The sequence below is a fragment of the Thermobia domestica genome, chromosome 17 (genome assembly GCF_964235325.1).
Source record: "Thermobia domestica chromosome 17, izTheDome1.hap1.1, whole genome shotgun sequence".
In the NCBI taxonomy this organism is placed as follows: domain Eukaryota; kingdom Metazoa; phylum Arthropoda; class Insecta; order Zygentoma; family Lepismatidae; genus Thermobia; species Thermobia domestica.
The window spans coordinates 75,596,684-75,611,457 of NC_137470.1; the positions used below are offsets into that span (position 1 = coordinate 75,596,684).

General features: G+C 35.6%; 1 protein-coding gene across 1 annotated transcript in view; it reads right to left on the reverse strand.

The window, feature by feature from the left end:
• asp (microtubule assembly factor abnormal spindle) overlaps positions 1-14,774 on the reverse strand; it is a 121,068-nt gene that overhangs the window by 30,089 nt on the left and 76,205 nt on the right. Inside the window, exons 11-12 of the mRNA XM_081743503.1 lie at positions 8,663-8,855; positions 6,513-6,688 (exon numbers count right to left, since the gene is read on the reverse strand). Of these exons, the coding sequence (XP_081599629.1) occupies positions 6,513-6,688; positions 8,663-8,855 (369 nt within the window). The remainder of the gene's footprint in view (positions 1-6,512; positions 6,689-8,662; positions 8,856-14,774) is intronic.

The window sequence follows — 14,774 nt, forward strand, 5'->3', positions numbered from 1 at the left end:
CCTCAGGCCACTGGCCCCGGGTGACAACTTGCACTCTCTCGTGGAGGGGTATATGGTTGGCACGCGCCTCAAGCGAGCTGGCCATTCTCGTGCGACCCGAGACTCTTAAGCGTGTTACTATCTCCGCGCTTTCCGGATCCGTTAAGATATTCAGGTGCTTCATGAACATGACGCTACCCTCAGGGTGGCCGATTCAACGTGTCGGAGTGGGATAAGGGGCCCTTTCTTCGACCTACCGCCCCACACCGTTTCCAGCTCTCGTGTGGTAACCATAGATTCATGGGACGTCTTCTATACGTCCCATGACGGTATAGGCATGTAAAGAAAAAAGTTTCTGATAAGAGTCACAACGCAAATGCATAACAGGCTGTCAAAATGCCTCGTTCTAGTGGTTGTGGAGAACTGTGTTGCTCTGTGTGCAGATATCATACGCCGAGCAACAACGGGACAAACTGCACCTCAGATTGCTAGGGATCTGGCTTGCAACAAGAAAATTGTCAAGAAATGAATTCAGCGACAGGAAGAAGGTGTTGAATGGTTCATGTCTCGGTCAAGAAATGGGAGGCCTAAAGTGACAACAGGCGTTCAAGATAAAGCGTTAATTACGGAAGTATGGAACAGACCTCTTATTTCGTGAGAACAATTACATTCTCGCCCTCTTGAACAAGGCGAGAATGTAATTGTTCTCACGAAATAACACGAGAAAAAATAATTGTAGACTGGTCTAAACTATTCAACACCAGCAACGAAGACTCTCCTCATTGAAACTCACACGGACAGACGAATGGAATGGGTACAGCACAGGGTTTGAAAAAATCCAGGCATTTTTGAAAAAAAAAAAAAACCTGGGTTTTTTCATGTATTTTCGGGTTTGTTTTTTTTTTTTCGAAATATTTCAATGTCTTTGGGGTAAAAGGGTTAAAATGTGATTTATATTTCAAGCTCGCAACTTGCAACAATTTTCTGTTCACTACTGTTTTGAAAAAAAAAAAAAAAAAAAAAAAAAAAATGGCCGCCATTATGAAATTTTATACTGGATCGCCGAGAAAATCTATACAGCAAATTTAGAATATATCTCTTGTTCTACCCTCAAAATTTCAACTTAAAAGTCCGAAAATTGCACCCTGTATCGTGGATACACACTAGTTGAAAAATGGCCGCCATTTTGAAATTTCACGTTGAATCGCCTCCAAAATACATATACAGCTAATTTAGAATGTCTCGTGCTTCTACTCTGAAAATTTGTTTTTAAAAGACCGAAAATTGAGCTTTGAGCGTGGATACCCGCTATTTTTTTTTAAAGCCGCCATTTTGAAATTTTACGTTTGTATGTCGCCAAAATCTATGCAGGAAATTTAGTGTGTCTCGTGCTTGTACCCTGAAAATTTAAACTTAAAAGACCGAAAGTTGTACCCTGTAATATGTGTATGCTACAGGCAGGCAAACGAACAAATATAGATAGAATCATTCCAGGAGCCTCAGTAACGTTCGCCAAATACAGTATGAATATCAAATATATTAATTTAAAATAAAGATATAATTCATGTATTATAAACTAAATGTTTCAAAATATCTTATATGGCAAATATTTTCCAACGTAAAATAAATGGTTTTATTGTTGAATTATCACTTCAGATTCTTTGTGCGTTCAATTGCGGGAATTTTCCGAGCACTTTTTTCACGACGGATTCTCCCCGAAAATGCAACTTTCTTTACTGTACATCGACACTTCCACTAGTATGGAAGTTTAAATTCAGCACCTGAAATAGTAGGGTTACATAGTCTTCGGAACTCCGAGCATTAACCCTCTTAAATTTGACAAGAATTTTTACGCTATTGCTGGTGTTGATTCTACAGAATGCTTATTTGAAGAGTAGCAGCTTATGACGGAACTAGACTGTTGTTGGAAAGCCAAATTTTACTGAAGAATATTTGTGTTACCATCTAATGTGTGTAATAATACTAATAGCTTTACTAACGTATTTACATATTTACTGGTGGTACAGGCACCTATGGCCTTAAACTCGTCAAATGTGTGAGGGATAACATTCCACGGCGTCGCCGAGCACACTATTTACGGAAAGTATTTTCTAAAATATAAAATTGCATATATTACTTCAAATAGGCTATAAACACAATCCATACATCAATTTGTTCTATAATTATCTCAAGCTTTTTATTCATTCAGTGCATGCAAAACTTTTATATAGGTCTAACATTGAATGTTGTTGTATACTCTAACATGAAAGCATCTAATTCGCCCAAGGGAAGTCCAAAAGCTGATAAAAGTCACTTTCAATGTGATCACCTTAGTTGTGCCGATAATATACTAACAAAAAGCTCAAAAACCCAGGTGGGTTTTTTCGAGCTGGGCCCACTTGGGCAAACCCTGGTACAGCAGAACAGAACTCAACCTCAATCATATTTGGACTTATTCATCTGGACCGAGGAGATGGTTTTCAAGTTTAACCAGCAAGGGAAAGTTATATTGTGTAGATGACACGGAACCAGGTATATCGAAGAAAATATTATCACAGCTTCTTGTTCAGGACGAACATCAGCACATTTTTGGGGATATATGGTGGCTGCTGGTCCTGGAGATTTGGTTGCAGTGCCTCGAAGAACAGCAGTGTTTACATTAATAGCCTTGAAAATACGTTGTCTTCTTTAGAAACAAAGTTCCCCGAACACGAAGAGTATGTATTTATGTATGACAACAGTGATGTTCACACTTCTCGGCAAACATGAGTGGTTAATTGAAAATCCGGAGCTAACTTGTATAGAGTGGCCTCCTATATCTCCGAGTTGAACCCAATTGAACATTTGTGGGCTTATATGGTGCAAGAATGGGAAGAGAGGCGTCAAGATAGAAAAAAAAAAAAGTTTCTTCAACACTGTTATGGAACTGTGGCAACACTTTCATGACACCGTTTCATTGCTCGAGACTTGTATCTAGTATTTTCTCTAAACTCCAAGAAGTTATTGACTCTGGAGGTGACTATACAAAGTACTAGTGTGTTACTTTTGTGTAAACATTGTATTTATTTAAGTGTGTGTTTATTTAAGTTCCGATTATTTATTATATTTTCTCAAGAGTAGAAGACTTGTTCTTCATCTTTTTCTGTTTACTTACTTACGTTAAAACGTAAGGAAAAGGTAACATATCTTCAGAAAGTATTTGTGAATTTACTTTGAACGTCTGTGAGAACACAATTATTTATCTTACTCGTATATCACTCCCAATATTACTTTCATTTCAGCTCATTAATTACTTTATTTCCCATCTCGGATAAAAGTATTTCTATCTTATTCAACGATTTTGTACCTGTTAGTTGTTTAATTTCTGGTTTCAAGTATTACCTGAATTCGAATGAATAAAGCACATTCTGTTTATTGGCACTTCTTTAACCGAGTTCGAATTCGAGAAACATGTGGTATAATTTAATTTCTTCATTTTTCATATAGTGTAGGAGAAACATAATATTAAGTAAGTTTGACTTCTTAAGAGTCCAGTCGATTAGTGAGAACTTAGATCCTACAGAACACTAAACAGATGATTCTTTATGCAATGACAAGCGTAATATACATTTTCGCTGTTCATTATCATCAACAATAATGAGACAATGCTTTGCATTGGTTAAAAAAAATAAAGCAACAAGTTTGTTAAGAAGACCTTTTGTTCCGTACAGAACATGAAATAAAATGAGGCTATACACGTGCTAAAACACACACAATATTTCAAATTCTCAACCTCCTATTATTTTATTTTGCAGTCTTAATTGGGAAGAAAGAGGAAAGACGAAAATGGAATGATTTGCAAAAACTACTAAAAATTTACTGCCATTGTAATTGTGTGTATTTTATTCCTGAAAAATGACTTTGAACCAAGAATAGTTTTAGTAGGTACCATGTTTCTACTTTTCGATTCGAACTTAAAATTACAGCTTAGGCAGTGGCACATCGAAGAGTAAGGGAGTTTTAACCCTTCCCATTTAGTCTTATTTATACTATTGAAAAGAAAAGTATTTCACTTTCCTTAAATCTTGCAAAAGCAACAATCTCTGCGTGTGGATGACTGTTAATTTTTACTACGATTTATCACTTCCAAATATGTAATGGGTATAGCATATATTTACCCAGGAAGAACAAGGAAACGAAGGGACTTCGTAAACTCTACGACTTCACGCCCCCCTCCTTCCGGCCGTTGGTCACACTTGCTTTTTGTCTTAGCCTTTCTGCGATTTAAAATGCAGCAGTGAATTTTCAAATTTTCTATAATAATATTATTATTATTAATCGCACCAGTATATATTTATTTCCAGCTTGTTGAAGTACCTGAGTAGTTCCAGCTACATCCTCGTTGACGTACCTGACTGCCTCACTGCATGAGAAATGGCGAAATATTTCTTTAGAAGCCATTTCTAACTTATATGCCTCAATTTTACAACGAATGGCTATAATGGGGATCCACGCCACATTAATAAGCAGAGAGGCATTTTCCTCAAGTGTTTCCATTATTTTCATAACCATCTATGTACACTCATGTCCAAAATTATTGTCGCATATCTACAAATATTCTGTTGTAGGAATATAATTTGATAATTTCGCCTGGTATTTCTTATAATGTTAGTATGTGTATAATCGGCAAAGACATGTATGTAGTAAATTTCATGTCAAAAGAGCAGTAAATAAGAACAATATAACGAAAGAAAAACTTTGTCCATTTAGTAACATTTTGTTTTACTCATTCTAATTTTTGTATTTACAATTCTTTTTCTGTGAAATTTACCATAAATATACATTTCCCGATTATACACATAGTAACACATATTAGAATACATATTAGTATACACATATGAGAAGTACCCTGCAAAATCACGGTCAAATTATATTTCCACAACAAGATAGTTATAGATATGTAACAATCATTTTGGACATGAGTGTACTTCCAGGAAATGATTGTTAAGAAGTAGAGAAGGTCCTGGGGTTAGGTAGAAGTTTCTGCATTCTTAGATGAATTTCTATGTTTAGGGTCCCTTGAGTGGACTAGTGAATAAGTGGTATATAATAAACACAGGCCGACAAACATATAAGCTGCCGAAAGAGCAAGACAGTAAATCTTGGTGAAAAATTAGCTGAACTATATGGAAGTTTGGGAAACTTCATATAAAATAATTTGAACTCTTAAAATGTTCCAGAATAATTCTACACCAACGCAAAGATTTTATTAACTGAGATTGTCCTTCAGGAACCTTTTCAGTACCTAGTTATACTGGAACATCCTCCAAACACAACAATATCACGCATGCCGAACGCAAGAGAATCTCTAGATTATGTCGTAACCATCCGCCATCTCCCAGACGAGGACTTCACCATAGTTGTCTTGAATGACGCAGATTACCGATCCGGACTCCCTCAGTCAACTTGTACCTATTATAAACCTTACAAGATACCCATTCAGAACTTCCTCGCTAAAATTAATCTTACTTAACCAACCACGTTCACTTAAAGCTCCACCTGGAAGCTCTATTTTATACTTGAAACACCTTACCTTAGTCTTGAACCATCAAAAACTCCTGAATTCTATTTTCTATTTTAAATTCACAAAGCCGGCAATCTCAGACTTATTTTTTCCAGTCAAACACCTCCACTTTTCTCAATTATCTCTTCCAATCCCATGTGAAGGCTCTTTCATCGAAGACAAACCACGTCTTACTATATCCACTTACTTTATCTTAGAACTCCTACGACCAAACAACTTCCACAGATGTCACTTCATTACACATTAATGTCAGAAATCTAGCACACAATTCCTAATTCAATTAACTAGGTCTTATTCGACTCGATAATTATAATCTAATCATGGTGCGAATCAAATAAACCATGATCATTTCCAGAAATGAGTAGGGTCTTAAGATGAATTACTCTTCAGTGAACTGTTTTCCCATTACCAAAATGCATGACTTGCAAGAGTGAGAGTGTGAGTGTGAGTGTGTGAGTGAGTGTGAGAGAGAGAGTGAGAGTGAGAGTGAGAGAGAGAGAGAGAGAGAGAGAGAGAGAGAGAGAGAGAAAAATTAGTGTTGCTTTAACAGTTGCATTTGCACCATATTTTTTTTATCACATTGGGCTTAATATGAGTGACGAGGTAGGAAATATTAACTGATAATTACTTCTTGAACACAAGCTGTACTGAATACGTTCTTGAAAATGTATTAAAACAACGTGAAACGTGTAGATCTACATTGCTCAACCTAAAATATCAAACTTCTGAAAAGCTACGAGAATAAAAGTCTGAAGTCATATAACAGTATGAAGATAGGAATGTTTTATCCATGGAAAGTGAATTTCTCGAAGTGGTAAACTATGACAAATCAAAAATTGCGTTAGATTTCATCGTCTTAATGGGTATACACATAATTTCGCACTATTACAATATTTATACATTCAAATGATCGCTACAATTGGATTAACAATATTCTATCATTTATGAGCATACTTTCATTCTTACTTACGTAAGCCTTACGCCATCACTTAAATCCCTGACCACATCTGTGATACTATAATCGAAATAATCAAGGAACTGCTGCTCGTAGGTTACGTTGTATCCAAAACTACTTAGTTGTTTGATGAAGTTCCCTCCTCCAGCAAGATATTCCACACCAAACTGCACCAACAATTCTTTGCTTGACTGTAAAACAAGAGATCAAAGTAAGTATTTCAGAGATTCACGCAATAAATAAGTAAGTAAATAAATAAAAAAAATGCACAATTCATATACACACTTTTCAAAAAAGCAGCTTGAAGTATATAGGAACGAACTGTTCTCGTATGTGTGGATAAAGTAAGAGGAATCAGTAAAAGAATTGTCAATAATAACATTGCATTTCCACAAATTAATTTTATATCAAAGTAAACTTTTACATGTGTAATGTTTTGCTTTCAAAGTTACTCGAGCAGTAAAATATTGACTTGAAAATCTACCTCTGTATATTTTACACTGATCCGATTCTGCAACGATAATGTTTAAGCTATATAATTTAGGAGTACAGTCGAATAAACTGACAGTGAAACGACTAAAAGTATAGATCTGTATGGCTTTAGGAAAACGCAAATTCATTGAAGTTTGTGCAAAAACAACAAGGTACATGGACTTTGTCGGAACGCTTTCAGGCAATAAAAAGAAACTCGAAAATTAGCTTGAATGCACTGAAACCTCTAGGTTGACTATTACACGCTTCTTAGCAAAATTAATCACTTTTCAGAACACAAACGTTATAATAAAACCTTTAAAACTAACATTACTGAATGAAAAACCCTAAATCACTATGAAGTGATATAAAACAGTGTAAAACTCATGAGTAAATTCCAGCCCTCAAAATAACCATTTTGAAAAAGTCCTTATCGTGAAAATGTGAATTAGGGACAAAGTTGAAGGTAACAGTAAGAGATTTACAACTATTTTTTATGTAGCTTTATCTCTAGTATTCATTTTTAGCATTGCGCATATAAGACAGTTATATTATGCTTTTGTTTCAAAATATTAACGTAGTGTAAACAAGACATTTCATCACAGAGGTGTTTTCTTTTCCTTAAAAACAATCTTATCTATATACCTTATTCGCTGACAGTGGTTACATAGAAAAACTAATATGTGGGTAGATCTCTGGAATGAATTGAAGTCAAATTAACTTCAAGAAAAAAAGATTATGAAGTTCAAAATACCAAATTTAATACTGTACATAATTTTATTGTATAAATTTTTTCCCAACTCTTGTATACTGCTACCTACCGTCTCCCTTAGGTAGTTGCTCCTGAAATAGTCCCTAAAGAAACAGTTGATAACCTCGTTCAGAATTCACGTTCTATTCAAGCGTAAATTTATAATTTGAATCCTCAGTGGTTCGGACCTTAAGGTTTGACTGTATTTTACTTTTGCGCACACACACAAAAAAAAAAGAAATTTACCTTAAACGAATTACCTTATATTTATTGAATGTATATTATATATATATATATATATATATATATATATATATATATATATATACTGTATGTAGGTATGTGATGAAATAAAGGACACTGATAACTATATACAAATTCCCACTTGATAAAGCACGTTTCACGTCAACTTAATTTATTCAATAAGAAAGGCTCTCAGCTGGTGATTCTAATCATTTACGAAGAAGAGCAACGAGCAGCAGCCGTTAAAATGGAATCACAGTAGGAACGGACAATAAATAATGATGTGAATAGCAAATTACAAGAGCATGGCATGACCTGGTCAGCAGATTATTAAGTACAGCGCTTGTGTTTGATATACGTATTTGCATACTCAAATCCTATTAGGAAAATGAAGTTTCGAATGAAGTCTGAGTAGGAGATCGGATCTAATTTTAATAATAATGCTCTTGTCCCTAATGTCCTCGTAGTCACAGAAAGCGCAAAACACTGGAATTTCGGATATCCAGATTTCGACTCTAAGGAAAATAAGTTACAATCTAAAGGAATGAAATCAACCTACATAGTAATGAGATGTCGTACGGAAAGTAAGCCACATATATAAGTAAACTCTATAAGCCACATGAGATGCCGCAAACGAACTCCATAGTTATTATGCCTACAAATAAAATACCTTGAGTAACTATATTTATGTAGTACATACCTTTATTCCGGAGTTTGGGCGGAAAAGATACGGGTCATGCGGTACAAGCTTCTGCTTCTTCGCCTCATCGAGGAAATATACTAACATCAGGAATTTTTTCAAAATATGCTTATGTAATTCTTCTTTCAATGACCCAACACAACGAGATGGCAAACGTGCAAACTTCTGGGCCAAATTCGGATCTGCCAGAAATCTGAAACAAATCAATAATGATTACAAAAGAAAAATATTATATGATAAATTTCCTTACTTATATTTAATTTCTAGACAACTCTATCCCAAAGACTCATTGGTTACGTATCTGAAGTATAAATGCGCATGGCTAAGTCACTAGGAACGATATAGGACTAACATCCTAAGTATTTTTGTCTGAGAATAATTCTGATTAAAATTGTTTACAAATTATGTGTTCTTTGTGTTCATTACCCCTCTAGCCTTTAGTACCATACAAAATATTAACCATTCTAAAAAACTGAAATTCTCGAACTTGTTCAGACCCAAAAGTACAAATTTTGAGTACGATTTTGCTAGAAAATATAACAGTGGCTAACGGGAACCTCATGAAATGTCAATGAGATGCCAAAAAGCGAATTAGGTTGCTAGGTAGTCCCCATCAAACAGGTTGTCATATCCAAAAAGCTAAACTTTATGTCTGCATTCAAGAAAATACACGGAGTCATACCCAGTGATGCAATGGGTACAGATAGAAGCGGAGCGGTCGCCGGGCAATGGGGATCTCAAAAAGGGTAGGGAGCCCCAAATGAAAAACAGGTACCGGACACTAAAATCAGAAAATGTGGTGAGATCCATATATAGTGACAATGTACGAAGAGGAGTCCCCAAAACACATGCAAACAGTGATTGCAGAAGGTAGCGCAAAATCATTCTGAAGCAGAAAAGGGAATCGGTTATGTTATCGAGAGAGAATGTTTATAACACCTGAACAATCGGTACATACCGCAGGAGCCTTGCAAAACTGTCAAACCAAGGGAAACGTATAGCAAATTTGGCGAACAACACACAAAAAACACGTAGTGCGTTACCATAGTACACGCACGTTAATTACGTAACGCGCAACAACAATACTGTGTATCGTTACCTGGATGAGACGTGAACATTGGAGTTGCAGCTCTGTATCGAGAACGATCACGTATAATACGAACATTAGCGGTTGAGGAAGGTATCCTACGAAATGTACAAAGGGATTTCCTTGTAATTTCCAGGCTTGTCCAAGCCTGTAAATTGTGCCATGTGATCATGTTGGATGTGCCTCATGAAAACAATATGCATCCGTACCATGTATGGGAAGTTCTATATGTACGTTAACCAGTGTTTGAACAAAAATGCAGCTTAAAATTCATTAAAATATTATTTGCGAATATTTACTTCTGATTGAAAAGCAAGATGTATTTTTAAAAGTTTGTTCTCTCCTACTAAAAAGGTACGAAAATTATGATCAGTTTGAAAAAATGAAATGAAATTTTTGAATTTTACGTCCCACGGTTATGCCGGAGAGGCTAAAGGAGACGGTGATTATGAGTAATGAATGAAATGGTGGAATGAAGAAAGTGGGAGGAAACGGGAGAACCCCGAGGAAACCCACGCACACAGTGTTTGTCCACCACAAAGTTCTATGATCAGTTTGAATCTCCGCCATTGAGATGTCAGTATGCCATTGCACTTTCTGGTGGTTTGCCTTTGTGATTCTGTTTCCAAACTTCTTTGTACCGTAGTATTTCAACTGAATCTGCTTTGACGAGCCACGTCCCATCCTGCACTCTACTCCTGTCGCTGGATATCGTAATCGAATTGCTTGCATATGTTCGAAACTAATTCAGCTATCCACTAAGTATTGACCCAATGCATACGCTGCATACGCTGATGTGCAACTTTATCAGCTATTTTCGTAAACTCATAAACAGTTCCGAAATAAAGCCCTTTGCAAATTAAAATACATTACAATGAAAACACTGAAACTAAACCAGTTGAGGATTCTCCAACAGCATTGCCAGAACGACCTTGAAAGGAACTGTTTGTCTTATAACTAGAGGAAGAATAATTGCATATGGGAAGCTGGAATGACTAAAAAGTAAGTTGCTCGAGAAACAAACCTGGATATTAAAACAAAGATATTGAATTGAACAATTCGAAGCAGAAGGGGAACAGACATTACAAACTAAAGCGAAACTGAGTAGACCCAAAGTGACAACGGAAGACGAAAAGGTTTAGATTACTAGGTCTGGAATGCAGTGCAGAGACATGTAACTGTACTCATATTATTTGTTCTGCTTTATAGGTCAAACTAACAGATGCACATATACATGCTCGCTTAAAGTTCGCAAGGACGCACATCGAAAAGCCACAAGATTCCTAAAACTCTGTATTCCGGAGTGATGAGAAACTGTTTAGTTTATACGAAGGCAGAAACCTGTTAAAACGTTCTACGATATGTTGTTTTACGATGACATGCTCATAATGGAGGGCTCAAAAATTTAAAAATTTGCAAAATATGATCTCTCTATGACTTACGTTTCCCGAGATATGGCTCCTTAAATCTCCCGAAATTCGAACTTTTTTGGTTAATATCTCGGGAACGTTAAGAGTGACACGAAAAATTCCACCACTTTCTCAGATAGCTTTTGATGTTCTATCGAATGGAAGGCTCAAAATGGAAAATTTCGCAAATTCTCTCTCTCTCTCTCTCTCTTATATAAGTTGGTTGAAAATACGAGTAACTGTATTCCAGAATTCTTTAATTTGCGTGATTAGCTACCTTCACTTAATCCAGGACAGAAAATTAAAATAAAATCGAAACTAATGGGAACGAAAACGGATAAAAGTTGTAGTCAGGCAAACATCGAAAATCGATTTACCATTGGATCATTGATCCTACTGCATTTGTTGATGTTTCACCAATATGATATTGCACTTCACAAGCGAGAAAGAAAATAATAATAATAATAATAATAATAATAATAATAATAATAATAATAATAATAATAATAATAATAATAATAATAATGCGCACAACTACAGAACATAAGTTCGTTTACACATCGTAAGTGGAAAACACAATAAGTTTCTAAGTTTGAAGTTAGGAAATTAAAAAACAAGCACTCAACCACATCTAAAATCATAATAGAATTCTTATTTTAAAGGCTTATTACTCTCATTTTCCAAAGTTTCCTGATATTTCTCGGTTTCTGACGTTTGTCGCCATCCTGGGTGTTGTATATTTATAAACAAAGATACGTAAGTTCATGTAAGATGCTCGTAGAGAAGCACAACAGTTGCTAACAAAGTATATCAATAGTTGTATTGGGAAAGATCTCTTCCAAATATTAAAGAAATTGTTCTTGTTTATTATTTGCACTGCATGTGATGTTTGGATTTTAATTTTCATTTGTGGCTATTACCAGCTAACGAAGAACGACAGATCATGAAGATAATAGGAAAAAGAAGAAACAGCATGCTTGGCCATCTTATTCGGCACTCCGATTGGATCACCGTGTTGATAGAGGGAAAAGCAGAAGGGAAACCAGGAAGAGGAAGACCAAGGATAGAATATCTAGATGCAGTTATGAAGAAGAGACCTTATCAGAGTATAAAACAGCTCTCCCAAGAGAGAAAAGTTAAAATTTCCATGTTGTTCACCAACCTATGGTTGAGGTGAGAAAGAAGACTATTTGCTCTTGGTGGCTCTATTTTTTTTTTTTTTTTTAAACTTTTATCTAAAAGTATGTTTACTAGAAAGAGTGTAGAGTTCATGTCAAATTTATCACATATTGTCCCTCGAAGTTTCCTTCTTTCTTTTCTGCCTATCTACAGGTTTCCTATTGATATGGAAAAATCAATTTCATTGACTGACTTTCCCTGATCTTTGACAGGATATTTCCTGACTTTCATAACAGGTGTCGAATGACGTTGGCATATAAATAAGGAATAAATAACTGAATATTTATTTATGAGAACATTTATTCTATAATATGTTTAGAAAGAATAAATCTATGTACAGTCTTGTATGCTTTATACAATAAATAAATAAATAAAAATAAAATAAAAATAAAAACCAAATAGGTATTATAATGCTTGGCCAAGCTGGAACTGGTGTACAACTAATGTTGGAAAAAATATTTTTTATAAAATTTCCCTGAACTTTACCTGATTTCAAGTCTTTTTCCATGAACTTCCCTGACCTGCACCATTTTCCCTGAGTTTTTCCTCACCAGTAGGAACCCTGATCTATCTATCTATCTTTGTTCTCTACTTGTGTTTCCTTTGTTAGTAAGCATACGTACCATCTATGATTGATGTGAGGTGTAAAAAGAGGTGCTACGATTTTTTTAAATTTTACTTATATGTATTTATTTTAAGTCAGTGGTTGCAATTTATAAGGATATCCGAGTCTTCCAACGGATGGTGACTTTCTTTTCTTTAGGTTTCCCCTTCCTTCGCTTTTTCCCTGTTTTCCGAACAGCACAACAGTTGCTAACAAAGTATATCAGTAGTTGTATTGGGAAAGATCTCTTCCAAATATTAAAGAAATTGTTCTTGTTTATTATTTCCATTGCATGTGATGTTTGGATTTTAATTTCCATTTGTGGCTATTACCAGCTAACGAAGAACGACAGATCATGAAGATAATAGGAAAAAGAAGAAACAGCATGCTTGGCCATCTTATTCGGCACTCCGATTGGATCACCGTGTTGATAGAGGGAAAAGCAGAAGGGAAACCAGGAAGAGGGAGACCAAGGATAGAATATCTAGATGCAGTTATGAAGAAGAGACCTTATCAGAGTATAAAACAGCTCTCCCGAGAGAGAAAAGTTTCGGCTTTATAAACTATTAATTCGGCTTTATAAAACAGTAAGAATGCATTTCATTTTTTGTTACTAACGTTATAAAATTGTATGTTAATGTTATGGTACTATGTAATTCTCCAATGATGTTACTTTTTTAACGTTCCTGTGCTTTGTATACTGGGGAGGATATGCATATACATAAGAGCATAGTTCCAAGTTTGGTTGTCTACCGTAAATACTACTGTGTAAATGACGAGCAGAATTGACGGAGATTCCGTTTATGAAAATGTGATATTTACTTGTGTTGCAAACTGTACAGTCTTGTTAACAAAATCATGGCCATCATCTGCCGACTTCACTCATACATGAAATTAAATTAAGCTGATGCGATTTTTTCTGCGGCAGGCTTGTTACAATGTAATGATTTCCCATTTGTTACAATGGATGTGGTATGGGACGTTCCCGCACTACGCAACAAGCGTGACACTGTGACACAAGCTAAGACCTTCGCACACTATGCGATTTCGTGTGTCGAAGACGCGCCACAATTTGTCTTTTCTGCAACCACATACTCATTCTGAAAGATGGCCTCAATGGAAGCTTTCGACACGGACGCTTTCACTGAAGAAATTCAGGCACAACCTAGTATACGGAACTCCAGCAGTGATTCTTATAGCAACAGAATTGAAAAGACGAAAGCATGGGAAAAAGTGTGTTGTGAATTCCATAGTGGATTCATGGATATGCCATCGAAGGAGAAGAATCATATCGGTAAGTACAATGCATGTTGCCATTTTGTTCTTTCTTACATTTTCCAAAATTCGGTACCAAACCAATGAACTGTATGGTGGAAATTGCAACATAAAACTACATTGTTTATCGCTTCACTTTACTATTTCAAATTAGACTTTTAAAAATAGCACAAATGACCAGATATTCCTAAATATATTTTACACATTCACGAACTGTGATCCTCATGCCAATATGCAATTTCATAACATTTCGTTAGTTTTTTTACGTTCTGTGTATGTAATATGTATACGGAATATGTGTACGAAAATATGAAAAATAATGTTAGGCTGTTAGGCACTTAGGCATAACACTGATGCCTCGTGGCACTCCAAACTGAAATTTATAAGGAGAGGCACCGAGGCATGAAGGTAATACCTCATGTAGTCAGTGGCAGATCTGGCAATATACTGACTAGGCCCCGGATTTAGTCCGCGGCTCAAGGAAGACAGCAAACTCCAGGTTAAGTTTGTACTCCTTATGAATGTACTTGCACTTTGCCGTTAAAGACGGACACAAAA